This window comes from Onychomys torridus, chromosome 10, assembly GCF_903995425.1.
Source record: "Onychomys torridus chromosome 10, mOncTor1.1, whole genome shotgun sequence".
NCBI classification, from domain to species: Eukaryota; Metazoa; Chordata; class Mammalia; order Rodentia; family Cricetidae; genus Onychomys; species Onychomys torridus.
Genome location: NC_050452.1, coordinates 64,994,852 through 65,022,539, shown reverse-complemented (window position 1 = coordinate 65,022,539; position 27,688 = coordinate 64,994,852). Strand labels below are relative to the sequence as shown.

General features: G+C 45.5%; 1 protein-coding gene across 8 annotated transcripts in view; it reads right to left on the bottom strand.

The window, feature by feature from the left end:
* Prom1 (prominin 1) overlaps positions 1 to 21,198 on the bottom strand; it is a 99,250-nt gene extending 78,052 nt beyond the window's left edge. For 5 of the 8 annotated variants that reach the window (XM_036200727.1, XM_036200731.1, XM_036200733.1 and 2 more), the window contains exons 1-2: positions 20,863 to 20,969; positions 13,888 to 14,258 (exon numbers count right to left, since the gene is read on the bottom strand). In XM_036200727.1, coding sequence (XP_036056620.1) covers positions 13,888 to 14,113 — 226 coding nt within the window. In that variant the 5' untranslated portion in view covers positions 14,114 to 14,258; positions 20,863 to 20,969. Of the gene's footprint in view, positions 1 to 13,887; positions 14,259 to 20,446; positions 20,695 to 20,862; positions 20,972 to 21,143 lie in introns of those variants that run through there. The other 3 variants (XM_036200730.1, XM_036200734.1, XM_036200729.1) reach the window with 3 other exon arrangements.
* Positions 21,199 to 27,688: the final 6,490 nt, after the last annotated feature.

Genomic DNA, 27,688 nt, shown 5'->3' with positions numbered 1-27,688 from the left:
AGTCTTTATCACAACTTTTTGTTCATTTGTTTGCTTGTTTTTTTCTGAGACAAGGTTTCTCTGTGTAGCCATGGCTGTCCCAGAACTCACTTTGAAGACCAGGCTGGCTTTGAACTCAGAGATCTCTCTGTCTCTGCCTCATGAGTACTGGAATTAAAGGTGTGTGCCACCACTCCCGGCTCCTTACAACTTTTTAATAAGGTAAACGTTACTCAAATGGCATTAGTCATACTAGGCAAAAAGAGATGAACAAAACTATAATAATAAACTACTAGAAAAATATCACATTTCAAATATCTATAGGATGAGGTCCAGATGTTTGGGGGGGGAGGAAATTGACTTAACTGCATTTATTAGGAAACAAGAATCAAACTGAAATAGGTACAATTCAAAATCTATAAAAAGAAATTCAACTTCTAAAATGAGCAAGTATTAATTAAAACTAGACTCAGTCAGGCTAGTTGAGGTGGCACAGGATCAGAATTAGAAAGCAGAGGCAGAAGGATCAAAAGTTCCAGGCCAACCTGAGCTACATAGTTGTGATGATTTGGATGAGGATGGCCCCCATAGGCTCAGGTTTGAGTACCTGGACCCAGTAGGTGGAACTGTGTGAGAAGGATTAGGAGGCGTGGCCTTGCTGGAGGAAGTGTGTCGCTGGGGGTGGACTTTTCCGTTTCAAAAGGTTTGCGCCGTTCCCTGTGTTCTTTCTTTGCCTCCTGCTTGTGATCAAGATGTGGGCTCTCAGCTACTCCTGGTGCCTTGCATTTGCTCCACCATCACGGACTCTAACCCTCTGCAACTGTAAGCCCAATTATACATGTTCTTCTGTGAGTTGCTGTGATTGTGTTTCACAGCAGTAGAAACATAACTAAGACAGAGTGAATTTAAGACAAGCTTGTGGCACAAAGGGAGACACTGTCTCAAACTGTGGAGAAGATGGAGAAGAGGGAGGAGGAGAAGGAAGAAGAAGGAGAAGAGGAAGAAGGAGAAGAGGAAGAAGAAGGAGAAGGAGGAGAAAAAGAAGAAGACTGAACAAAAGGTGTTAATTTTTCTGGTGCTGGGGTTGTTACGGTCAGAGCTGAGGCCCTGGCAGCCCCAACAGGCTAGGCTTAGCGACTCGTCCTCAGTACTCCAACTAAACAGACAAGTAATAGTAAAAAAAATGCAGAGAACGGAGATTTATTCACTGTAACCGCATTAGGAAGAAGAGGGACAAAGAGGTCCAGTGACCCTCAAAGTACAGCTTGTGTCCTGACATAAGTTCTGAGTTTAAACAGAAGGCAGGACATATGCATAACTAATCAGTCCTGGTCACAGTGGGGTCCTGCCTGCCACTGACCCATCACTGTCTGCTCCTGTCTCTACTGCAAGGTATCTGACAGCCTGTGTGCATCTTTCCTGGGAGACAAGCTCCCCCTCTGAAGACCCTGGGCTCCAGCCTTTTCCTTCTCCCAGCTGGAGACTCCTGGGGGAATGCCAGTTTCTTTAGATCCATTGTTTCAATGGTTTGATAGCCAAAGAGAGGGGCTCAAGTTTATCCAGTGTCTTCATTCCTACCAGGATGGTTACAGTCCTGGAGCTATAAAGGCCAGCTATAAATGCTGGCTCTATTCCTGTTTAGCAGGGGACACACGGCAACTTAGATAATAGCATTTTCCCTGTGTTTGTCTTCAGATTTTCTCCTCTGAAAGGACAGACACCATGGCTCAGTGCAAAGACGAAGACATGAATTTAGATTCTTCAGCACCCAGATAAGAGCCAGGCATAGCACATGTCTGTGACTCTAGCACCAGTGAGGCAAACATGGGAGGATCCTGAGAGCTCACTGACCAGCCAGACTAGTTCAAACAGCAAGCTCTAGGTTCTGCAAAAGATCCTGTCTCAGAAAACAAGATGGAGAAAGACAGAAAAAGGTACCCGTTATGGATCTCTGGCCTCCACATATACACTCAACAGATATGAGCACCCACATACACACAAGCACACATGCAAACACACACACACACACACACACACACACACACACACACACACACACACACACACACACCACACACACCAGCCTGCTCTAGTATGACCTCATCCCAACCATAAATTACATTTTCAATGACTCTGCTTTGCAAATGAAGTCATATTCTGAGGTACTGGGGATTAGGACTTCCATATACAAATTGTGGTCATGTAGGTAAAATTCAGGCTGTGACACTGAGTTTGCTGACAAGCTGTTTTCTGCTTTTAAAACAAAATAAGCACAGTTGTTCATGTGTTGTGAATGAATATCTCCTAAAGTGAAAAAACATGAATGTTAAGACATTGAGTGCTTAAAAACTAAATCAAAGAGATGAGGATATGGCTCAATGGGAGGGCACTGGGTTCAATTCCCAGCACAACACACACACACACACACACACACACACACACACACACACACACACACACACACAAATCAAATATAAAGCCTTAATAAAGGCCAGCTATTTGGATGTATGAGGAAAAAATAAACTACAAATCAGGAACTCTGAACCTAAGTGTTTTCACTTTTGCTCTACTTCAAAGAAATCAAAACAAAGAAACCTAAAATTATAAAGGCTGCATTGTGAGTGTGATTTACATCAGAAACACTAATTTTGGAACTTCAATTAACTCATAATAAAAGCAAAATTTAACACTTGGCCTCACATCAAAAGATTAGCCAATGGATGTTTTAAATTCCTTGATTAAAGGGAGCTTTTTTAAAACTTAGGAAACATAATAAGAACAAGCATGAAAAGATCCCCCTGATATGTGAAAATTTCAAGTCACAAATTTCCCAGAGTATCACATTCTTTCTCAAAAGTTGAAACACATTGGAGAACAGGTTGAATGCATAAGACCCCGAGCATCAGGACCACATAGGCGGAGGATCTAAAAAAGACACACGCAAGCATCATCTGACTTTTGGGTTGAATGGATGTCAACATCTATAAATTACTTTGCCTCACATGTGAATCTCAATCTGAGCTTTGTAAATACAATCAAGCCACCTTATCCATGGATTCTGCATTACTGTGGATCAAACGATAAAATGGTTGAATTTGCTTCAAAATAAAGGGAGGGGCCCAGGCTAGGGGAAGGGTATCCCAAGGAGAGTGTTGTTGGAAAGAGGTGGGTCTCATCAGATTCTGCCTCTACTCTTGTATACACCTCAAATGTTCTCTAGTAATGTTTCTTTTTGTTTTTTTTTTTTCTTTTTCATGTGTATTGAGGCACATGTTAGTGTGTTAGTATGTGTATGCACATCGAAGCCAGAGGTTGACATCTGGTGTCTTTCCTGGATTGTTTTGTACTTCATTTGTTGAGATGGGGTCTCTCGGTGAGCTTGAAGCTCATTGGTTTGGCAAGTGAGATTAAAGAATCTGCCTGTTTCTTCTACAACCCCAGTGCTCAGGTTTCAAACATGAGCCTTGATTTTTATCCTAGTTCTGAGGATCTGAGCGCAAGTCCTCATGCTTGAATGGCAGACACTTCACCAAATGGGCCATCTCCAGAGTCCTTAGTAATTTTTTTTTAAAGACTCAGTATATTCACTTGAGAAAACTGGTAGTATTGGTGGGGGGGGGAGGGGCGAATCAACTCACATGAACAGAAACATGTGAAGTCACTGAAAGACGTATAGAAAAATGTTCACAACAGTACAATACATAATGACTTAACCAGAAACCCTCAAATACCAACTCAGTTGGATGAATTAACAAACATATTTTGATATGTACACATAGTAGAACAGTATATAATGAGGAGGAATATTTACAACTATACACAACAAATAATAGCCTCATAAAATGAGAAGCTGGAACCAGCAGAGTCCATTTGGGGTGACTCTACCAGGAATAACTAGTCCTTACCGCTGCAAGGTGGCAGAGTGGCGAGTTATTCTTAGCAGGCAGTGACCAGAAAGCAAGGATTAGGTGTGGTCTCGTGGGAGACAGGTCCTCTCCTTGCTGTGGATGTGTGACATCTGTCAAGTCACCTTGATAGCTCATCCGTGTTGGTCTGCACACACATTTTTACTTTTACTTTTTTTTTTTTTTTTTTTTTTACTGTTTTTAAAAAGTGAGAAATTACTATCATTAAGATTTCCACTGAGCTCCCAGACGACACCGAAGCTGGAGTAACAGTGAGCTAACCCTACTCCAGACACACCCGGGATTTTTAGGAAGCTGAGTGGAACTGCACACTTCTCTGTGGCCTCCAGCACATAGCTATCTATGGTCAAGAGTGTAGGTTTTCTTAGTGACCCTTTACTTCCTACTGTCTGCGGGACCTTATGTGGACACTCCACAGCCTGTCTGACATCCATCTACCTACAAACCCTGCCCTCCCAGCTCCCTTTCCTGCTCTCCAGGTCCTCCCCTGAGTCCATATCTTAGCCTGCATTACTCTGCCCGCCCTGCTTCTGAAGATTCAACCACACACAGCTCAGTTCAAACATCAGTCCCTCTCTGAAACCTCCTCTCATTTCTCAGCTACTATCAATCAAACTGCCATGAGCACACCATTCACACCTCAGACTGACTGTGGCCCAGCCTGCCTTGTCAGAGCTGACTTGAGGGGAGGGGGGCCCCAATCAGCTTGTGAGTCTTTGGAAGGTAGATAACTCAGCCAATGCTCTCAGCCAGACAATACCAGGCTCATACCCCCAAGGAAGGCCTTGCAGAACTGGAATATGAGTGCTTGGATTGGGACAAACCAGGTTACAATCTGGTTCACTTTCTAAGAACAGAACTTGAGGCTAGCGTCTCTGAGAGGCACGGGGTTATTGAGAGAACTGAGGAAAAGTAGAAAAGGTGGAGTGGTAGAATTGGGACCGTTAAAATGACATGTCCAAGCCCCAAGCCTAGAACCCGAAAATATTTGTGGCAAGTCTTAACTATGAGTTCAGTATCCAGAGATGAGTGCATCCTGGGGTAGCAGGACCCTAAAAAGAGGAGGAGGGACAGATGGCAGTGACCCCACACAGACCAAGGGACACTTGGCACTATCGGCCTGGAGGAAGCCAGCAGCATTCTCTCAATGGGCCTTAGGAGGGAGCAAAGCCACACCTGTTCCTTGATCTTAGATCTCCGGCTTCTAATTCTGATAGAATGTTCTAGGGCTGGTGTAAGCGCCCCAGACTGTGACCATCTGTTACCATCACCATGTAAAGCCAATAAGCAAAGGTCACAAACTGCTTCACTTGTCTCTGTGATCTCTGAAACCTGACATTAACCAATACAAATTATAACATTCTTATGCTATTTCATAAACAAATACATACCAGGAAGTGTTACTATCAAGTGTTATTCTAAGCGCTTTATAAATACTATTTACTTAGTACTTAAATACTGTGACCCCAGAGTAGATCCTGTTATTAACTGTCACCTTCTAGAGGCACAGAGAGGTTAAGTAACTTGCTCACCATCACAGAGCTAGTAAAGCACAACAGCTGCTCCAGGGCACAGGCTCTTTACCATCACTCAGAACACAGAGGCTGTCCAGGGCACAGGCTCTTTACCATCACTCAGAACACAGAGGCTGTCCAGGGCACAGGCTCTTTACCATCACTCAGAGCCCAGGGTTTTGTAAATCTAGACCCCAGCCACACAGTGCGGTTCTGCTCTCTCATGCATGCGAATGTTCATCCTGCTGGGCAGCCCTGACCTGGCACTGCCCTATGCAGACCACACTTTACAGCTGCTCCTCCAGGGGCCCAGGGCCTGTTTCCCAGCCAGTCTGGCTTGCTTCACCCTGCAGCTGCCTCCCATGTTTATGCTCACACTAATCTCCTGCTTCCTACAGAGGCTGGGGGAAAACTCCTGAAGCATTCCAGCCAGGGCAGGGCCCCACAGAGCAGGAAGTCATTTTCGGGCTGCTTTCTAGTACCTTACAGAAAAAATCAAGATCACATTTCCACCAGAGGGACTTTGTGCACCAGGAACAAGGCAATGGTTGGCAGGACACGTCTTACAGTCTGGTTGTGTGGTTGTGCTCTGAAGCTGGAGACACACAGACAGACACACAGGACTGAGGTGCTTGTCATACCCTGACACACTCACTGCTCATCCAAGCTTCCCCCCCCACACACACACACACTCACACATGCATTCACACACAGCACTAGGAACAGTGTGGATGAGACATCTCTATCCACAGAGGCAGCAAAGTTGGTCACAGCATGGCAGCTGGCAAGGTGGCTCTGTAGATAAAGGCACTGGCCACCAAACCTGACAATCTGGGTTCGATTCCCTGGAACCTGTGTGGTGAAGCAGAAGAATGACTCTGGCAAACTGTCCCCTGATCTCCACACATGACCTGTGGAAGGAGGGCATGTGTAGGCATTCCCATGAACACAAACATAAATAAATGTAAGGAAAAAAAAAAAAAAAAAAAGATGCGCAGTGTGGTCTTCAGGCCGTCAGCACAAGGGACATTGAAGTGCTTTCTCAAGTCTTCTGAATCTCACCCCTTGTGTGTCTCGAACCTGCAGCCAGCTGCTTGGCCAGCTGCAGGTTGTGGGCAATCTGCTCAACATAAGCTTCAACTTCTGTAGAATGAGATGTTAAGAGGGCCTAGTTCAGGGTGGCCGACTTGGAATCCTGTAAGGTTGCCAGGATCAAAGGAGAAGAGGTACAGGCTGCCCAGCACAGAGGCCAACACAGGGAGGAAGGAACAAGACATGCTGGGTTTTTGCCTCAGTGACCTTACTTTTGGCAAGGCCCAGCGCCAACATGAGTCACATGATCTATAAAGGACAATGACGCCTTTGTATGAATTAGGTGAGAACATACAGGTGCTATAATCACTGGTGGCTGGCTGCTCCTTTGCTTCTCTGCTTTTTCAGGTTAGTACCCTGATGTTTCACTGCTGTTTTTTTATTGATAACACCAAATAGATTCACGCTTCACCGTGGTATGTAGATGTTGGTACAGGCACATCTGTTGGGCAGTCCACTGGTCATGCAACTTTCCTGAAACCACCTCTCTCTGCTTCTGATGTTGTGGGAACAGCAATGGCTCAAAGCAGCCAGGCCCACTCAGCACCACCCTGGGCCATGGTTATTGAGAGGCTCCATGGTTGATTGGCTTCTCTAGGGGGTTAGAATTAGAGATGAGCTGCCCCGGGCTTTCTCCAGGAAGCTAGTCTGAAACCTGTAACACAGGCAAATAAATTCTATACAACAAAGACTGTGGGAATTGAGAGTGAGGGCACAACAGCAGGGCCGGGAAGAGGCAAGAGATGCTAAGGTCTTCAGGAGCTCTGAGAGCAGGCGGAGGGAATCTTGACAAGGCCATCACATGCCTCACTGTGCGCCATGATACAACCCTCCATCCTGATGTTCGACTATTTTGATCACCTCAGCCAATGAGTTTATTTAACCACAAGACAGAGCAAATCTATACTCTAAGGTCCTGAGGGGATCCCAAAGTCCATGGGAACCCAGCCTCACTCACCCCCATGTGCCTATTCTCCCGCCTCACCAACACCACGCCCATGTGCCTCAGATCCCAGGGGCAAATCAGATTAGTCTGGAAATACTTTTCAAAATAGGTCAACCATCCTAAAGTCTAATTCAAGAATATGCTAAAGCAGGATAAACAATTATTTTAGAGTATTTCCTAAAACTAAAAGCAGACATGTCTTTTTTTTTTCCTTTCCTTGCTTCCTCAGAAAGACTGAGTTTTTAGAACAAACTCACTGTTGCCACATAGAATTGGAAGAGGCACTATTTAACACCTGCAGTGGACAGCCTGCAATGCCCACATTTTACATGCAAAGGCTATCACTTCTCATATTGTCTCACGATCATTTTAACTTTCTTTTTTTGAAAACATCCTGGCTGCTGATCTTTTCATTGTTTGTAGTTTTTGTTGCAACACCTAACCCATGGCTATTTTAAGAGCACCACAGTAAAATAAAAGGGAAAACACACTCCCCTCAGGAAGCCAAGGGTTACTGGGGAGACAATGAGTCTCAGAAACAAAAATCTCCCGGTCTGCCTCTTTCTAGCAACTTGAACATGTGCTCTTTCTGACTCAGTTTCCCGACCTGTAGCGATGTATGACTATGACCGACACTCCACCTATGACCATCACCCATTATGGAGGACTCCAGGGAGTTAACAGGTAGCAAAGCAAGCCTTGGGGACTGATTACTGGGAACAGCAGTAAAGAACAAAGAAGCAGAGAAAATGCCAGAGCCTGATAGACACAAACGTCCTTATGAAGACAGAAGACCACTCAGAGTGGCAGCAATGCCCTGGATCTTGGCGCCCACACTGCTACTGGGAGGCCTGCCAACCAAACATGGCCTGGACACCTTGGGAAGTCATAGAAATGCTTCCAACAGGACAGTTCTATGTAGAATATTCCTGAGAGAGAAGCAGCAGCAATGACATTTGAATGATGCCTAGGGAGTCATCTTGTTCCCATGTACCCTCCTTACATCAACTTAAACATCCTATTTGGCCAACTTTCCTCTCAGTTAATAAACCTAATCATAACCCCAATTATTGATTCTTTTTGGTGTCAATCATGCATGGCTTTAAACATAGGCCTTACATATAACATCTCATGTAAGCTTCCCAAATAAAAACTGTAGAGTCAGTTATGATTACAGTCAGATTCCATCTATAAGAAAAAAAGATCTGGGGCTGGAGAGGTGGCTCAGAGGTTAAGAGCACTGATTGTTCTTCCAGAGGTCCAGAGTTCAATTCCCAGCAACCACATGGTGGCTCACAACCATCTGTAATGAAATCTGCTACCCTCTTCTGACCTGTAGTCATACATGCTGTATACAAAATAAATAAATAAATCTTTAAAAAAAAAAAAAAAAGAAAGAAAGAAAGGAAAAAAAGATCTGAAAGTTAACAGCTTGGCCTTGATCATCCCTGCAGGACATTGTAAAAGCTGAGATGTAAACACAGTCCTTTAGACATGAAGTGGATACTGTATTCATTGCATGCACCTTCCCCCACTTGCTTCCCACTTCTTTATATGTTCATAATTATCCCTCTAGACCAGTAGAGGAGCATTCACCTCCATGTGATATGCCCTCTTCACTGATGAGACTCGTCCCCAAACCCAATTCCACATAGACTGGGGCTCACAACACCCAACAGGGGCACCATAGGAAGCTGGGATGTTCAATCAATGCCTCTCCAGTGGATGCTACCTGTTCTTCTTTCTTTTCAGCATTGGCTCTTATTGACCCTAGCCAAAATACTCCATGAAAACGCCCTCTTGCTCTCTGTGGTAGTTTAAATAATAATGGCCCCATAAGCTCATATATTTGAATGCTTACTCATCAGTGAGTAGCACTGCTTGACAAGGAATAGGAGATGTAGCCTTTTGGGGGTAGGTATGGCCTTGTTGGAGGAAGTACATCATTGGAGGTGGACTTGAGGTTTCAAAAGACCAAGCCAAGCCCAGTGGCTCTCTCCTCTTTCTGCCTGGGGATGTGGATGTAGAACTCTCATCTACTTCTCCAGCACCATGTCTGCCTTTGTGCCACCATGATCATAATGGACTAAACCTCTGAAACTGTACACATGGCCCACTTAAATGTTTTCTTTTATAAAAGTTGCCTTGGTTATGACATCTCTTTACAGCAACAGAACACTAAGACATCCACTGGTATAGGCTGTCTCTGCTCCTCCCAAATTCATAAACTGAGCTCCAATATGTTGGAGCTATGGACTTTGGGGAAGAACTGGGTTTAGATGAAGCATGCAAAGCCCTCATGGTGAGATATGTGCCTGGTAAAGAGGAGAGAGAGAGAGAGGTTGTGTGTCTGATTGTCTGTTTCTCTTTCCAAGCATGCATCAAGGAAAGAACATGCAAGCCCCCAACAAGAATACAGCTGTTTACAACCCAGGATGTGGGCCCTATCTGACCGCACCTTGATTTCAGACTTTCCAGCCTTTAGCACAGTGGCACCCGAGGTGACGCACAACTTTCTTCTCAGTGAGCCTCAGGCAGGCCAGCATTCAGTCTGAGTCTCAGTCTCAGTGATTCTAAGCTAGAAGATGTTCTTGAGATAGCCACACCACGTTCTAGAACACATTGTGCCATGGCTCCGTTACACACATTCTTGATCTATTTGTATCTATCCTCCTTTGTCCAGGAAATAAAAGCCTGTCTCAAGTCCCAGTGGAACAAGGCCGCTCCCTCTCAGCCCTCTTCAGAATGCAATATCCCAACCAGAACAAGGCGACTCCACCTCAGCCCTCTTCGGGATGCAACAGGGGCTTCTCTCCAGAACTACAAATGATAACTCAGTAGACTTTCTTTCTTGAGCACAAGATACATGACAAGCAGAGAGAGCCCAGGCTCCAATGTCATTCCTCCCTGTACCCCTCTTCAGTCTACACTAAACTCGTTAAAGACCCTCTATTCTCAGGCAAACACACAGATCCAGGGATAATGCCATCTGTCTTAGGTTTCTATTGCTACAGTGAAGCATCAGGACCAAAAGCAAGCTGTGAAAGAAAGTGCTTACTTGGCTTATACTTCTGCCTCTAAGAGTCCATCATTGAGGGAAGTCAGGGCTGGAATTTCAACAGAGCAGGAATCTGGAGGTGGGAGCTGATACACAGGTCATGGAGGGGTGCTGCTTAAGGCTTGTTCCTCATGGCTTTCTTTAGAACCCAGGACCATCAGTCCAGGGGTGGCACCACCCACAATGGGCTGAGCCCTCCCCCATTGATCACTAACCAAGAAAATACCTTACAGCTGGATCTTATGGAGGCTGTAATTTTCTCAATTATGCTTCCCCCCTCTTTCAGATAACTCTGGTTGTGTCAAGTTGACATAAAACTAGCCAGCACACCATCTATCAACATTATACTGTCTCAAAATTTTCTGTTTGGGTTAATATTCTAAGGCTATCTCCCCGTGATTTGGTGCCTATGAAATGTATGGGCCCCAGACGAAAGCCATGACTATTTCATTCATGTCCTTGGCAACATAAAGTACTTAGGGACACTTGGAGACTATCATGAAATCCAGGAGTTGGGTGGAAGAAGGTAAAAGAAACTGGGATGAGAGAAGAAAATCAAAACCCTGAGGTGTCAACTGTCAAATTCAATGTTATGTTCTGGAAACACTCTGATAATGTTCCCCTTCAGTGGAAAGCTGTTCTGCTTTGGTCTGCTGCTACAACTCAGGGACATGTCTCACTTCGATATGATGAGCCCAAGCTACCAGGTAGGCTAACACCCTCAGAATGTTCAGATTTACACTCTTCAGACAACTCTTTTCTAAGCTGACAACGTTGATGATGGAATCCAAAACCTTTAAATACACCCTCAGCTAGCCTGGCCACTGAAATGAAGGCTTTGAATATGTATTGTTTTTACTAAGTATGAAGAGCCTTCCTGTGAAATCCAGAGGGAGTAACACGGAACAGTTTATGGAAAGAGATAATAGGGTAAGCTAATTGTAAGATATGCCTTAGAGTGACACATGGCCAGCTTCAACTCTTTGGAATTCTTGAAAGTTCATACAATTTTCTAAGCTTCGTACACACATTTTTTTAAAAAAGATAATTAGGGTCTGGGGAGATGATGGTTCAGTTGGAAAATATCTGCCACACAAGTGTGAGTGCCTGAGACTGGATTGCCAGCACCCATGTACCAGGCAGGCGTGGTAGCATGCATGTATCTAATTGGTGGAAAGCAGTAAAAGATATCCAACATCAGTCTCTGGCTTACACACACACACACACACACTAACCTTCACCCCTATGAAAATGTGTATATATAATCACTAGAGATACACACATAAGTAAAATTTTAAAATAACTAGGAGCCAGTCTGTGGGGATGCACACTTTTAATCCCAGCACTTGAGAGGGAGAAGCAGGCAGATCTGTAACTTCAAGGCCAGCCTAATCTATAGAGCAAGTTCTAGGACAGGTAGGGCTAAACAGAGAAACCCTGTCTCAACAAACTAAACTGAAAAATGTATAGGAATAGTAGGAGTTACCTGTAACATTCATAGTAATTCTATAAAAAAAAAGTCAACATAGCCACTATTCCAAAATATTATGTAATCAACGCTAACAACCAATCTCTCCTGTTTCCTCATTTCATAGTAAAGATTTCCAACTTTGTTCATTTAAGCAGTGATAGAAATAGTAGACAGTGTTAGTTCAAGATCATCTTCAGTGGTACTAAAGGCCCAGACTGTGACTTATTTCTTAGAATTGAAATTCAAACAGACATTTGACAAGAACATTTCAGACTGTGTCAAGCTAATCTAACATAAACACAATAAAAATGTCAATAAACATCCATTTTAATAAAACTATAAATGTCCTCGTTCTCATTCAATTTTTATTGCTGTGATAAAAAATATCCTGACAAAAAGTAACTTGGGGTGGAGAGGGTTAATTGGGCTCACAATTTTAGGTTCTGGTTTGGCATTTCAGGGAAATCAAGGCAGGATCCCTAGCAGCCAGTCACATCACATCCACAGTCAAGAGCAGAGGATATATATGAACGCACCCAAGCCGCCTGCCTGCTTATTACTCCTGCTCCCTTGGCTAGCTTGCTTCACTTGTGTATAAATAAGGGCCCGGCTTATGAAACAATGCTGCCCACATTCAGTGTGGATCTTCCATCCCACCTCAATTACGGCAATCAAGACAAAACCCCATAGGTGTACCCATACAGCAGGACAAGCTGATTTAGGCGACCCCTCATTCTCCATGCTGGCAAGTTGGTATCTAAAACTTAACCAGTCTGGGCTGGAGAGATGGCTCACTGGTTAAACGCACTGGCTACTCTTCCAGAGAACCCAGGTTTAATTCCCAGCACCTACATGGTGGCTCTCAACTGTCTGTAACTCCATCCAATTCCAGGGAATCTAACACCTTCACACAGACATACACATAGACAAAACACCTATGCACATAAAATAAAAATAAGTGAATTATTAAAAATAAAAACTTAACCAACATGGCCCTATAATGTGAACAAGTGATAAGGCTCCTCTCTGTGTCTCTCTCTGTCTCTGTCTCTCTCTGTCTCTGTCTCTCTCTGTCTCTGTCTCTCTCTCACATACACACTAGCAAAGACCATCTACGCTCTCCTCATTTTATTGTCTTCTGCTTTCATCTTTTGGACTGCCACAAGTTTTATAACCAATGACAGTACTCAAATGTCTGTCAAGCTTACTTAAATTAGGTTCACCAAAAATGTAGGCCATTGTTGTCTTCACAGGACTGTCCCTGAGATCACACACACTAGGGGGCTTCCAGGTTAAAAGAAGGCCAAGGAAACATCTGTATTGTGTTTAGAGAACAATAGCCCTGATCACAAAGCTCCGCCCCCCCCCCCCGAAGTAACCAATGCATATCAAAAACATATCAAACTCTTAGTACGGAAACAGTCAATCAGAAATCAGGTCTGGACAGGTCTGTCCTTGCTCTAAGAGTGCATTTGGTGGTGGGCGGAGAAGAGTTAAATTGTTAAATAATTCAACCAATAGCTGCCAGGTAATTATCAATTTCTCATTCTACAATAAAGAGCTTGCATTTTTACCCTAATTTTCCCTGTGTGTGTGTGTGTGTGTGTGTGTGTGTGTGTGTGTGTGTATGCACGTGCACGCTCTTTGAAACAATGTGTTGCTCAAAGCAAAACAAAACAAGGTAAACTGAAAAACCAACCAAGCAGAAAGATTTGATTTTGTTCCTCACCCAGCTTAGCCAGATACACATCTTTCTAAATTCTAGGTAAACATTTTTTTGCCCCTGTATAGCCTATGCTTTTGAACCTCATGCTGTACTGTGCTGAACCGTGCTATATGTACGGTGTGGTCATTCAGAAACCAACAGAAACAAATCCATCTTCCCCATGGTCAACACTTACCTACAGGGAAATCGTTCGGCTGGACCACATGGAGGAAGATGTGTACCATTTGGTAGAGAGGGCCAACAACCCCAGTGTTGAATGTGTCTTGGGTCTCATACTCTGAGGTAGGCAATTCATAATTCAAAGCTCCAGGAGTGCTTGTAGACACAGGCTGACCTCCTGAAGCAATATGTCCACACAGCCTCAGTAGCAGCAGGACACTGAATGCAAGAATCCCAGTCATCCTGATCGCCCAAGCATGAGGTCGTTTCTGGAAGGTCAGGGGCAATGGGCCTTTCCTGAACCTGTGGAATCTTCTGCCTCCTGGCTGGTAGCAGGGGGAGCAGAGGAATGGTCTCCAAGGAGGTCATTCACTCAAAGTACCATGCCTGGTAGGAAGGGAAAGAACATTGGTTACTCAGAGACAGCCTTGCCTGTCCCAGGAGCCCACCCCAGAGGAGGAGCCATTCCTTAGAGTTAAACACTTAGGCCTAATTGGGGTTCATGGAAACCAAACACACAGCTGCTCCAGAGCTGCAGATCGGGAAGCCGGGGAATGGGGTGATTCAGAACACAGTTCTTTCCAGGGTTGGGACACACCAGGCAGGATTCAGGAATCTATTTGGTCTTGGAAACAGACATTCATGGAGCACTTGCTGAATTCCAGGTACTATCCTACAAGCTTCTAAGGCATAACCCCACTTTACAGATGAGGGAACATATGCAAAAGAAATTTTAGTAATCTATACTAGTTACCAAGGGGTCGCAGTAAAGCCAGAATCTAACTCAGTATTTTCCATTCAGGATGGCTGTAATGCTCCAGGCTCACCCTCCCAAGCTCGGGTTGGTGCCACAGAGGACCCCAGACATGGAACAGTGCTAAGTTTCTACATCCCTTTTGCTCTGAAGATACAGTTTAGGACACTTTACATTCTGTTTATCTGCTAAGAGATCGAATTCCAGGCATCCATCACTGTACCTAACTGTATCCTAAAGGCATGATCTCATGGTCATAAACAAACAGAATGTGAAATCTGCTTTTCTAATGAGCCCACCAGGTCATCCTATGAGACCTCCCATTCCAAGTCCCATTCTCCAGTGACTAGGCACTGAGGAAGGGGAAGGCAGAGCCAAAGGAGGCTCCTGTCCACCCTTGAAGAGATGGTGAGGTCACCATGACGTCTGGGAAGGGAGAAGGACATAGCAATGATGAGGGGTAACATAGGTTCTTTCTATTCTAACAGAAGGTATCTCTACTCAGCAGGTAAATAAAAGAAATAAAGCCCCCAAATCCTGACTTCTTATATCATCTCATGAGGGTAAATAAATCAGCAAGCAGCCTAAAAGTAGGCTGCAGAATGCACAGCTCACCTGCGCTGCATGAGACTTCACTGTAGCCTTGGTTCTGGATGCACAGCACACATGCACACATGCTTTGCACTGTACATACTCTCATGCCACGAAACACGAATGAACATTGCCAGAAATGCCTCAGTTCAGATTCCAGACTGCTGCACCTTATAAAGTGCAGTGTTTTTACTAACATACAGGGAGTTCTGCTCGCATAGAGACATAATGGTTTAATTACAGAAAACAAGGAACTTTAGTATTTTCCTACGGTCATTCCTTGGCATGTTTCAAATTAGTGTATCTTTGAGTTGCACTGCGTTAAACAAACAAGCACGTTCACTTTATTGACATGCAAATTTGCTTTAACTAAGTGGTAAATTGTAGAATGCTAAAATTGTCTTAAAATAAAATTATTTATCACCTATTACCAGTAAATGTTTAATTTGTATGCCTATATTTCCAGATTTGCATGAAAAAGTTCTCAGGTGCCAGGCTGTGATGGCGCACACTTTTAATCCCAGCACTTGGGAGGCAGAGGCAGATGGATCTCTATGAGTTCAAGGCCAGCCTGGCTACAAAGCGAGTTCCAGGACAGCCAGGGTTACACAGAGAAACTCTGTCTTGAAAAACAAAGAAGAAATGTTCTTGGGTAAAGGAGTTTAAGTGCCTTGGTCTAGAAGACAGGTTTTCATTTTGTGCTAGATAGACATTTTCAGGGTAAGCATAAAGTTGCCCTAAAATCCGCACTGGGAAGGGGACACGGGGACAATCAAGAACTGCCTATATTCGAAGTCAGATCCTGCTAAAAGTGACTCAGGGAAGTGCCAGCACAAAATACAGTACAGGACTTACCACCAACGTTTGGAACAAGTGCACTTTACAACCAATCAAGAGGTAGGATTTCTTGAGCAGTTTGAATGAAGATGCAAATTCCTATCTATAGGAATGTGAATCCCTACATAGCCTAAATATATCTATAATCCCTTCAAATCATGTCTCCTTTTCTACCTCCCATCCTGCTCCAAATACTTCTGTACAGAGCCACAACAGAATGCCTCTGAAGTCTTCCTCCAGCAAGTTTCCAGCTGCTTAGGTCTCCAGGTGACTCCTGGGATCAAGATCCACCATGGCCACAATGTGCCCTGTGCCCCTGGTGATGGCTCCCAAGGGCTTCCTCTGAACACACACACACACACACACACACACACACCCCTCAGCTAGTTATTTGCTAAAGGGACTCAGAACTGGCCGGATTAAAGGCTCAGGTGCTGAGAAAGGCACACTTCCTGGTAATGAGACCAATCCACAGCCACAAACAGAATCTCCCCTAGAGCTATGAATAAACAAGCTTCCAAACTGCCTCTGTGGACATGAACAGAGGAAATCCCAAAGGAAAGAAAATACCTCTGCTCACCAAGGCAGAGATGGAGATGCCCATTGCTTGAGAGGCTAAGTGGGATTCAATGTACACATTTCTTTACACCTCCCTGCAAAAAGTGCAGCTCCCTCTTCAGTATTAAAATTTAAGAAAATATCAAAGTCTCAAGAGTTATGAAGCAGGCAGTTGGTATAAGTCAAGTAAAAAAAGAAAGATTTTTCTCCTCGACGTCAGTGGATATGAAAAGCCCAGGCAGAGGCAGATCTCTGAGTTTGAGGACAGCCTGGTCTACAGAGCAAGTTTCAGGACATCGAGGGCTATACAGAGAAACCCTGTCTCAAAAAAAAAAAAAAAAAAACAAAAAACAAAACCAAAAAAGGAAAAGAAAAGAAAGAAAAAGCAAGCTTTTAGGACCCACTCAGGTACCAAGAACCACTACTGAGACCTCAAAGCACAGAAAATGTCCTGTATCTCCGAAGTAGGCTTTGGGGGCTGGAGAGATGGCTGAGCAGTTAAGAGCACTTGCTGGTTTTGCAGAGGACCTGGGTTCAGTTCCCAGCACCCACATGGTGGCACACAACCATCCAAAGCTCCAGTTCCAGGTGGTCCAATGTCTTCTGCATTCCAGAGGCATCAGGCACGAACATGATGTACATACTAACATGCAGGCAAAACATTCACACACATAAATACTTTTTTGTTTAAAAAAAAAAATGGGTGTTGACTTAAAATACTGATGTCCAAACCTAACTACTGAGATGGGGTTTGTTAATCTGCACTTCTATTTTTTTTTTATTTATAGTGGGGCAGGGTGGTATACACAGTGGCACCTAAGTCAGAGGACAACTTTCAGGAATTTCTAGGGTTGGCTCTCTCCTCCTACCGTGATTGAACTCAGAGTTTTGACAGTTGTGTTGTTTGTTTTTGCCCATTGAGCCCTCTGGCCCGCCCTAATTTGCATTGTAAACAACATCCCTAAAGGGAGCAAAAGGCTGAAACCGACACTTTTCTTAGAATACCTGCCTGCTCCTCTCCTGCCTCTTTCCCAGCACAAAGCGGGCTTTCTGGGTACAGCTTCCGGACAACATACTAAGGTCCAGGCACCTTGTTCCCGTTGCTTCGACCTGACCTATCCCAGATGCAGTGTGACGTGCAGGAATACCGACTCCTCAGGGATCCCCAGGGCCTGGTACACAGGAGATACCCTGTAAAGGGTTGCTGAAATATGACGGGGCTGAGGCTATCACAAAGTTATCATCTTTACCTCTTCTAAAGCTGAGCCAGGCACCTACCTATTGGTCATCTTACACCACTGGGGAGGACAGGTCCTAGACTACCTCTAGGATTGCTTGGGGCTGCTTCTTCCAAATCAGGCAGCAGGCCATCTCTTTATATCATCACCCCAGGCAGGACTACCCATCCACCATTCTGGGTGGGAACCTGTCTCTGGAGACCCTCACCGTTGTAAGCTTTGGAATTTGCTTATTCCAGATCCATTCCCTTAAGTGGGTCATAGCTGGCAAAGCGGGCCTGACCATTTCCCTGGTTAATGGGGCACACTGTCGGTTTCCACTCCAAATGCACTATATTCAAACAGGGAAAGCAGCCCACTAAAGTTAGCTTTAAGCACATACCGCACATGATTCTGAGTCTGAAGTCTGGAGAGCTACATTTCTGCAAGTACTTGTTTTTAAAAGCAAGTGTGGTGACCCGCTAGCTCCACTTTTTTCTTCTTTTGATGGGAAGTACTCACTCTCTTTTTTACAAGGATCCCCCTGGTAGATGTAAATGTTTGTCTTTTAGGGTCTGCTTTGGGGAAGAGGGGCTACTTGACTTCTGAGCCCACCTTTAGAGTCCTCTGGGGAGCAGCCCTAACTCTCATTGTGAGGCCAGCTAGGGTGCTCAAATAGGTCCCAGGGTGAGCCATGGAGGCTGGTCAGATGCTTTCTCTTGGACCTTAGCCTGGGGCAGAAGCTGAGTGACTTTTAATTCATTCTAGAAACAAAGGTGGCAATACAGCAGCCATATCCTTATCTGCTGTGCCCATCACAATTATACACCAATCAGGTGCCTGTCACCTGTCCTGTGTTGTTAAGACTGGCTATCCAACCCTCCAGCCACTTCCTCTAAGTCACAGTCCCCCAAGAACATCTGTTTGCTATACATATGCTGGATTAGTTTGTACTATTTGAAACAAAGCTTCCTGGTTCTTAAAAACTAGCAGATGGTTCTTGATAATTGACAAAACCTTTTCCCTCAAATTATAAACAAAATCAACAATACGTAAAGTATTATTTTCTTTTTTTAAGATTTATTTTATATGGGTATTTTGCCTTCGTGCATATATATGTGCATGACGTGCATGCCTGTTGCCATGGATCCCTTGAAACTGGAGTTATAGACAGTTATGAGCCGCCAGGTAGGTGGTAGGAATTGAACTGGGGTCCATTAGAGGAGCAGCCGATGCTCCCAACCACTGAGCCATTTCTCTAGCTCCTAGTGTTGTTATTTTCAATCCGTCCTTGGTGTGTTTGTTTACTTCATTGAACCAGAACAGAGAGAAATAGTTCAACAGAAATAAGGAAGTGCATAAAAAATTATGGAGTACTTAAAAAAGAAAAAAAAAAAAACTTAAGGGCCCTACTAAACAGCAAAAACATCTCAAGTTTTCAAACAGGGCCAGGTCTCTGGTCCCACGTACTAATCCTACGACAATGACAGTTGTTTACATTCTCTGCTGTGAAGTGGGCTTTTGCATGGAGCGGGCGGACTAACATGCTAACTTGGCACCACGTGTGCTGTCCATAAACTTTTAATGTTCCAGGTTAACCACCGTGACTCTAGGCTCATGCAGACGAGTGTCAGCTCCGTAGAGATTCAAAGAGGTAAATTCACAAATGAATGAGAAAAGCTGAACCGTATGAATTTGCCAATATTCAATTGGTCAATCAAAAAAAAAAAAAAAAAGTTTTTCTTATAGTTCAGTGCAACTCATTGTTCAAACTGCTTGGGTCTCCAGTGGGGTGGAGGGGCCTGCAAGGACCTCAATTTTTCACTCGCTTAACAAAGGCCATCAACCACCCACAAGACACCGAGCAAACCTTTCTCCGCCCGGGCCTGAGAAAAGTCAGAACAAGAAAGCAGCAGAGCGGGCTCCGGGAGCAAGCAGGAACTGCAGGGAACGCGGGCACCTTTCCTGCGCTGCCTTTCCCTCCAAGCTGCCACCAGACGGGTGCCCTCCCTCCCTCCCTCCCTCATTCCCTCCTTCGCAGGGGCCTCTCCCGGGGCTGCTGAACACAAAAGAAGCGGCTGCGAGGCGGCGCGCGAAGCTGGGAGCCTCCAGGAATCCGCTGTCGCCTGGGGGGAGGGGGTCGACCCTGAGACCCGCCGTCCCGAGCGCCACGGCGGCGTTTCCCTTCAGAGTCCTCGTTGGGCACCAGCTGAGGATTGGAGTCAAACTCCTCACAGTCCCTCTCCGACCCGCTCTCGGAAACTCAGCCCGAGCCCCCCCCCCCCCCCCCCCCCCGATCTTCCAGCAGCCACGAAGCTCTGGTCTGTCCACACTCCTCTTTGTTGTCCCGGAATTCCATCAAGGTGTGCCCAGAGCGCCCCTGCCCTCCATCCCTAGGAAAGCCGAAAGTCTCGACGCTGTGCGACCCACAGGGCTGATTGGAGCCAGGGCTTCTAGCCCCAGGTGCGTGCGCTCCGCAACGGCCGCGGGGAGGCGGTTTGCTGTTGCACCCCTGTTGCCCTCCGTCTCGGGCCAGTAGAACTGTGCGTTGCACATTGGTTGCAGACGGTGGCTGGGAGTCCCGCGTTCCCCGGGCCTTTCCCGGGGGCTCCCCTTACCGCAGAAGAATTCTCAAGAATCCTCCCCTCTCGCTGCCCTTTCCCAGAGCCGGCCGATAGCTTGGGAGTCTCGCTGCCGCCTGCCCGCGTCGCCGGAACCCAGCGACCTCCACCCCCTCCACAGGATGGAAGGAGCACCCGAGCAGAGCAATGCTGCACGGAGCCGGCTACCGCCGCGGGAAAAAGTTTGCACGTTCTAGTGGGCCTTCCCAGACCCCGGGATCGCCCGGTAGCGGGGACCCAAACCACCTTGCAGCCCCTCCAGCCCCAGGAAGGCAATCTAGGCTCCCGCCACCTGCAGTGGAGGCAGTAGGAAGCGTAAGAGGTGCTGGGCAACCTCCTCCACTCCCCATCCCTGCCCTGGGTGTTCTAGAAAAGGGTGCGCTCAACCCGGTCCGCACTCAAGAGTTACTCACCGCTCCGCTCCAGCGCCGGTCCGGGTCTCGGCGCCCTCCAGCCCCACGCCTCCCGGATAGCTCCCTCCGCCTGGTTCATGAATTATTTAAATCCGGTCTCGGGGCACCACCGGGGTTGCTGGGTGAAAGCCCGCCCCGCTGCCCCGCCCCGGGTTGGCTAGGGGCGCAAGAGGCAGGACTATAGGACCCCAGGACTCTGAGACCCTGTTGCGTCCTCCTAGGTCCCCGGGCAGATTACTAGGGATGGAATTAAGGGAATACACGACTCCAGAAACACTTACCCGTAGCTGAGCTCGAGGCCAGGTGCAGGGGTCTCTACCGGCTCAGTAATTTAAAGAGCACTAAGCCTAAGGCTCTGAGCGCTCTCTGATTGGACCTTCTGAGCGGCTCGGCCACAATGCCCTGGGGACACCCACAGGACAGCATTTATTTCCTGCTGAAATCCCTGCTCCGCCCCAGAACACTCTTCTCTATCACCTAATCCTAAATCGCTCCTTGGAAGGAGGCTGGCTCCTAAAATCTCTCTCCTCCACGCTCTTTCTCTGGCCTCTTTAGATATGGTTACCGCTCCCAGTGCATTTCATTAAAAACAAAACTAAAGCAAAAACAAATTATGGGGCTGGGGCGTTATCGCTGTACTATCAGGCACGGAGACTACTATTTATCGATTCACATTCCTGGATTCAGCCGAAGGTGAATGGGGAATAGACTTAGGGAAGAATAGCACAATTGGGATATTTCTACCACCAAAAGAGGTGTACTAACTGTGTATGGGTGATTAGGTGGGTAGATTGATAGGAGAATGAATGGCTGGAAAGATGAAAAAGTATAGGTATATGGACAAATGAACTTTTCTAGAAGATTTATTTATGTGTATGAATGTTTTGCCTGCATGTATGTATGTGTACCATGTGACCATCGAAGGCTAAAGAAGGTGTTGGCTCCCCTGAAACTGGAGTTACAAATGGTCATGAACCACCATGTGGGTGCAGGGAATTGAACTCAGGTCCTCTGAGAAAACAATCAGCCAACCTCTCTAGCCCCGACAAATGAACCTTAATTTAGTAATCTTTTCACCTTAAAATCTATCATAAACTGAGGATGGGAAAGAGGGAGGTGAAAACTTCTTAAAGTTAAAACTGACCTTGAGTGTGCATATTTCCAAGTCTAGAAATGGAAGTTCAGAAAGATCCCTGGAAAATCACACAGAGCTGTGGCAGGCATTGTTGGGGTACCAGAGGTGTTTAACACTGCCAGTTACCTCCTTTGCGGTCTCTGGTGCTCCCAGGACCCCCAGCTCTTCTGCTCAGAGGCAGACATTCCAGTAAGGCTGGTGTTAAGTGGAGACAGTTCTCTCTCCTGAGAGCAGCCAGCTGACCCTGAGCTGCCTGTTTTAGCAGCATGGACACTGATGGCTGCATCCCTCTGATTCTCAGCTCCTGTGTCTGCAAAGAGTCACAGGATGACATACTCATTTTCATTCCTGATAACACCCACAAACTAAGAGCAGTGGTATGATGAGGGTCCAGGCTGGGTGTTCCGAATGAATTTTTATATAACCTTAGCAACAGGAGTGTTCTGAGATCCTATTAATGATAAACTATAATGATGTAGGTTTAATGACTTGCCCAAGGTCACAGAGTCAGTGAAGCCCCAAATTTGAACCCAGGCCTGTCCTCCAGCACCCAGAAAATACATGAAAGTGTCTCTGACCAGTGTCACATTGCATTGAAATGAGCAACCACTGCTATGTGACTTTTCCTGAGGAGATGTGAGCGAATAGCTGCTCACTCCACACAGGGCGTTCATTGATGATAAACCAAAGAAACATTGCTTCCTAAATTTAACTTGGTGAACTAAGCAGGTTTTTCTTCAAGGATTCATTATAGGAATGTGAGGGAGGGTCTCCGTACAGGAGTATGGTGGCTACATCAACAGAAAGTCCATCCTAGCATGGGTACCAGCTCATGAAAGAGCTGCATCGAAGGAGCTCAGTGCACAGCTTGCACGCAGCTCCACCGAAGACTGGAGCAATTATGTAATGCTGCCCCAGGGCCTTGTGAGTCTTACAACTTTCTGAGCTTTGCTGAGGCTTACCCTCCTCCTCCCTTCAGGAAGGGCTGTTTCAGAGGAAATGGCCACACAACCGTCTGTCTTCACATTACCTAGGACACTTAATGCTTCGACAGTTCCTTGCATTTTCATATTCTACCCTACAAAACACCTGTTCTGCCTGAACCACTGTATATATTCAACCTGAACAAATGAAGAAGCACAAAACACAACATTAAGATGTATCCTGGATAGCCTTAAGCAGAAAAGACAGCTCAGCAGTTACATCCTCCTACTGCTTTTGCAGAGGCGACGAATTTAGTTCCCGGCACCACGTGGGGTGGCTCATAACTGTAACCCCAGCTCCAGGTCTCCTGTAATGTCATCTTCTGGTCTCCACTGGCAACTGCACTCAGAAGCACATACATCCTGATTCACATAATTTAAAATAAAATGGTTTTTAAATGTAACAAGGAGCCGGGCAGTGGTGGCACACACCTTTAATCCCAGCACTCAGGGGGCAGAGGCAGGTGGATCTCTGTGAGTTCGAGGCCAGCCTGATCTACAGAGTGAATTCCAGGAAAGGTGCAAACCTACACATAGAAACCCTGTCTCAAAAAAATTTAAAAAGAAAGTATTGGGTAGGGGGCATTATAGCTCTGTAGAAGAGCATTGCTTAGCATGTCTGAGGCTCAAGTTCTAGTACCACATGAAGAGAAAAAGGAGGCATGCAGACATAGTGGTACATGCCTATAATTCCAGCACTGGAAAGACCGGGGTATTCAAGGCCAGCGTGGGCTACAAGAGCAAAAAAAAAAAAAAAAAAAAAAAATTAACCAGAATACAAAAAAAAAAAAAAAATCAATCTTCAGTGGTGCCTTCCTTGAAAAAACACTTCTTAGCGTGGTGGTGGCATATGCCTTTAATCCCCAGAACTTGGGAGGCAGAGGCAGGCAGATCTCTGAGTTCTAGCATGCTCTACTGAGTGAGTTCTAGGACAACCAAGTGAAACCCTGTGTTGAAAAAAAAAACAAAACAAATAAAACACACACACACACACACACACACACACAAAGAAAAAAAAAAAGAAAACAAGAAAAAATGAAACAAAAAAAACCCAAAAACACGGTTGGTGGTGGCCTTTAATCCCAGCACTCGAGAGGCAAAGGCAGGCGGATCTCTGTGAGTTCGAGGCCAGCCTGGTCTACAGAGTGAGATCCAGGACAGCCAGGGCTACACAGAGAAACCCTGTCTCGGAAAAAAAAAAAAAAGAAAGAAAAAAAAAAAAAACCAACAACAACAAAAACAAAAAACAAACAAACAAACAAAAAACCCAAAACAAACCATTGTGATTGTAGGTATTTTTCTTGCCGTCACTTAATTATTCACGTTTGTGAATAACTATGCTCATTAACCTGACAAGTTCTACCATGAATGAGGGTGTTCTGAAAGGAACAATGTCACTTTTCTCCTTCCCTGGGCAGTGCTGCTTCAGGCAGGGGTCTTGAAGACAGCCAATGGTTTCCATGGTGAGGCTGAGCAAAGGGGGCTAACAGAGGCTGTAGTCGCTCAGCCCGGGGCTCTTTGCCATCTGTACCCTGGAGCTTACTTTTTTCACTTACTTGGGATTTAAGAGGGATGTTGATTCCGGACTGCCTGCATCAACTGTTTTGAGCCTGCCCTGGGGATAAAGGACTACCTGGTCATCTAGATTTGGAAGCAGTCTAGGACAGCATCATAGAAGGCATGTTCCTCAGATGAAATGAAGCTAGGGGACATGGGGCTGTGGCAGAGTGGAACTGCTAGGGACATCTGTGATTGATTAGTGCAACGAATATTTTTAATAATTTAAAATGATGATGTTTTTGTATGACTCAAAAACATGGCATCATATCTCTAGATAAAAGAAGTTTGCATCTCAGCACTGATCTTAAGATTAAAATTTGTGTAACAGGTAGCCAGGGAGTGAGGAAGAAGGAAATGGGAAAAGTAAAAAGACAGAAAGAAAGAAGCGGGGGAGTATTGAATAGCTTCACGCAAGCCAACATTTTCCTGTAAATATTTTACTGTATGACTTCCTGTTCCTCTTGCTTTTCTCTGCCTTCTGGGCTGGGCTGCCAACAATAACATTACTGGTGTTCAATAACCCAAAGGTAATAAAACATTCCTCCTATACTTCAGGTGTAATCTGTGCCTGATCTAGCAGGCGGGTCCACAGTCTAACTCAAGGGCCGAGATAGAAAACTTCCACACTGTGAAAATAAAGCAGATGGAAGAACAGAAAGCAGAGGCGGGGGGGTACAGGGGGGAAAGACAGCAGGGTCCCGACTTAAAGCTGGGGAGACTTGGGAAAGCTCAGCCAGTGGTCTAAAGGGAGTGCAGGTAGGGTGCTGTTGTGTTTTGTGCTTGGGAGTCTACCATCTAGTCAGTAACTGTTTCAAATTCCTGGTCCTTAGAGACAGTTCGCATCTCAGCTGATAGTAATATGCACTGCGTCAAATGGGCATTTACCTTTAACAACCAATTAATTTATCTCTAATAGCCAATGAAGACAATGAGAGCATCAGAAAACCAGAGTTACATGGTGTGAGGACATCCCACCACCATACTTGACTTTGCAAGGAAGGAAGGCTCCATCCAACTAAGAGAGAGATGGCTACATGGGGTAGGCGCAAGCCCAACACTCTCACTTCTAAAGCAGGGGTTGTTATAATCCACTCAAGGTTCAGCCAGGAACTCAACAACCTAAGCACCTGTGCTAAGCAATGTGTCCCCCCCGCCCTTCCTTTAAAGACTTCCTAATTAGTGCTCCCCCTCGACAGCCAAAAGTTGACAAGCTTTTTGTCTATAAAAATATATTCACTTCAGATTCCCGATTGCCCATATAAATGCCATTCTTCAAATCATACTTTAAACAAGGCCAGTTACAGCCTCTTGGTGGATGCCTCATTAATCCATGAGCTCAGCAAAGCTTTCACACTCACTGTGTATTTGCACAGGAGTCATGTTTCTTAATTATAACTTAGGAGCCCTAATGGGGCTTGTTATCCCTGGAGAAACAAATAGCAACATTTTAAATATTATACAACTGAATTTTAAAATTAGACTACAAGAAGGAAAACCGAACCCCATGGTTACTGCTACACAAACCTTAAAGAGATTCCAACATGGACTTGGGATGATAGCAGCTGTTTCCTTGCTGGGGTAGAACTGTTGCCTACATACAGGTTCAGCTCATGCTTCCTTCTAAATCTCTCCTGCAACAACCCCATTCAGGACAATCTTTCACTCCATGTTTGCAGCAGCTTCTGGAGACAGAGGGAAACAGCAGAAGAGCTAGATCCCAATGAACTCCCTTTGACTACTGAGGACACAGAATGATTTCTTGTTTGTAATAAACAAGCATGACAGATGTTTCCAGTTTTGTTTTGCTTTGCTTGTGGCGCTGCAGACTGAACCCAGGACCTTATCATGTGAAGCCACACAGCATAAGCAGGAGGTGTGTGTTGGCTGGGTTTTTGTCAGTTTGACACAACTGGAGTCATGTATGAAGAGGGAACTTCAGTTGAGAAAATGCACCCACCAGATTGGCCTGTAGGCAAGCCTGAGGTGCATTTTCCTGATTAACAATGATGTGAAAGGGCCTAGTGGTGCACTGCGGGTATTGCTATGCTTGGGCAAGTGGTCCTAAGGTGTCTAAGAAAGAAAACTGAACAAGTAAGAGTGAGCAAGCCCATAGGCAGCGTCCCTCCATGGCTTCTTCAATTCTTGCCTCAAGGTTTCTGCCTTGAGTCTTTTTCCTGACTTCACTCAGTGATGACCTGTTTGTTACCTGGAAGTGTAAGATGAAATAAACCTTTCCTTCCCAAGTCGCTGTTGCTCATGGTGTTTATCACAGCAACAGAAAGCAGCTAAGTTCTTAAAGCAAACTGGTTTCTTTCTCTCTATTTTTTTTTTTTTGGTCAACTTAATACTTTTATTGATTCTTTGGGAATTTCATATACCCTGATCACAATCAGTTTCCAGTCCTTCCATGTCTGAACTTTCCTACCCCTGGGACCCCTTCCCCCAACAAAAAGGAAAAAAAAAGTCCAATTTGTGTTATCTATATACTCACAGGAGTGTGGTCAAAATCTCAGCGGCCTGCCCCTTAAGCAGAACTGAGTCCTTCTGCTCCCATACTCCCTCCTGAAGTCATCTATTGGGGAGAGCTACACTTCAGCATCCCATCACTTTGATGGCTTCCTATTTCGGCTGTTACTTTATTGAGGGGGTTGGAGGTGGGGATAGGGGCTATCACAGCCATTTCCATGTCCCTCTTCCTCAACTGTGCATCTGCAGTTATCGATATCACTGCCAAAGTGGCTTCCTTACTCTTTACAGTCAGTGGGATTATGGATTGTGGGCTTCCACATGGTTTCTGGCTACAGCACAGACTGTGAACCTGGCCCCTGGCTACAGTAGGGCCATGGACCCGTACACAGCCCTCTAAGGCAGCAGGAACCTCTGAGATTTAACATGACTTCAGGCTCCAGCACAGACCACAGGCATCCACATGGCCCTTTGTGGCAACACAGACCCCAACTGCAACAAGACTTCAGACCCAGACTTGGCCTTCTGAGGCAGAGCAGACCCAGACATCACCATGACCCCCACGTGGCAACACATGTCACCCACAACAATATGATCCCCAAAGACAGCACAGCCTACAGAAATCAACATGGCTTCATGGAGCAGGGCAGGCCACAGACATCCCCTTGGCTTTCAGTGGTAA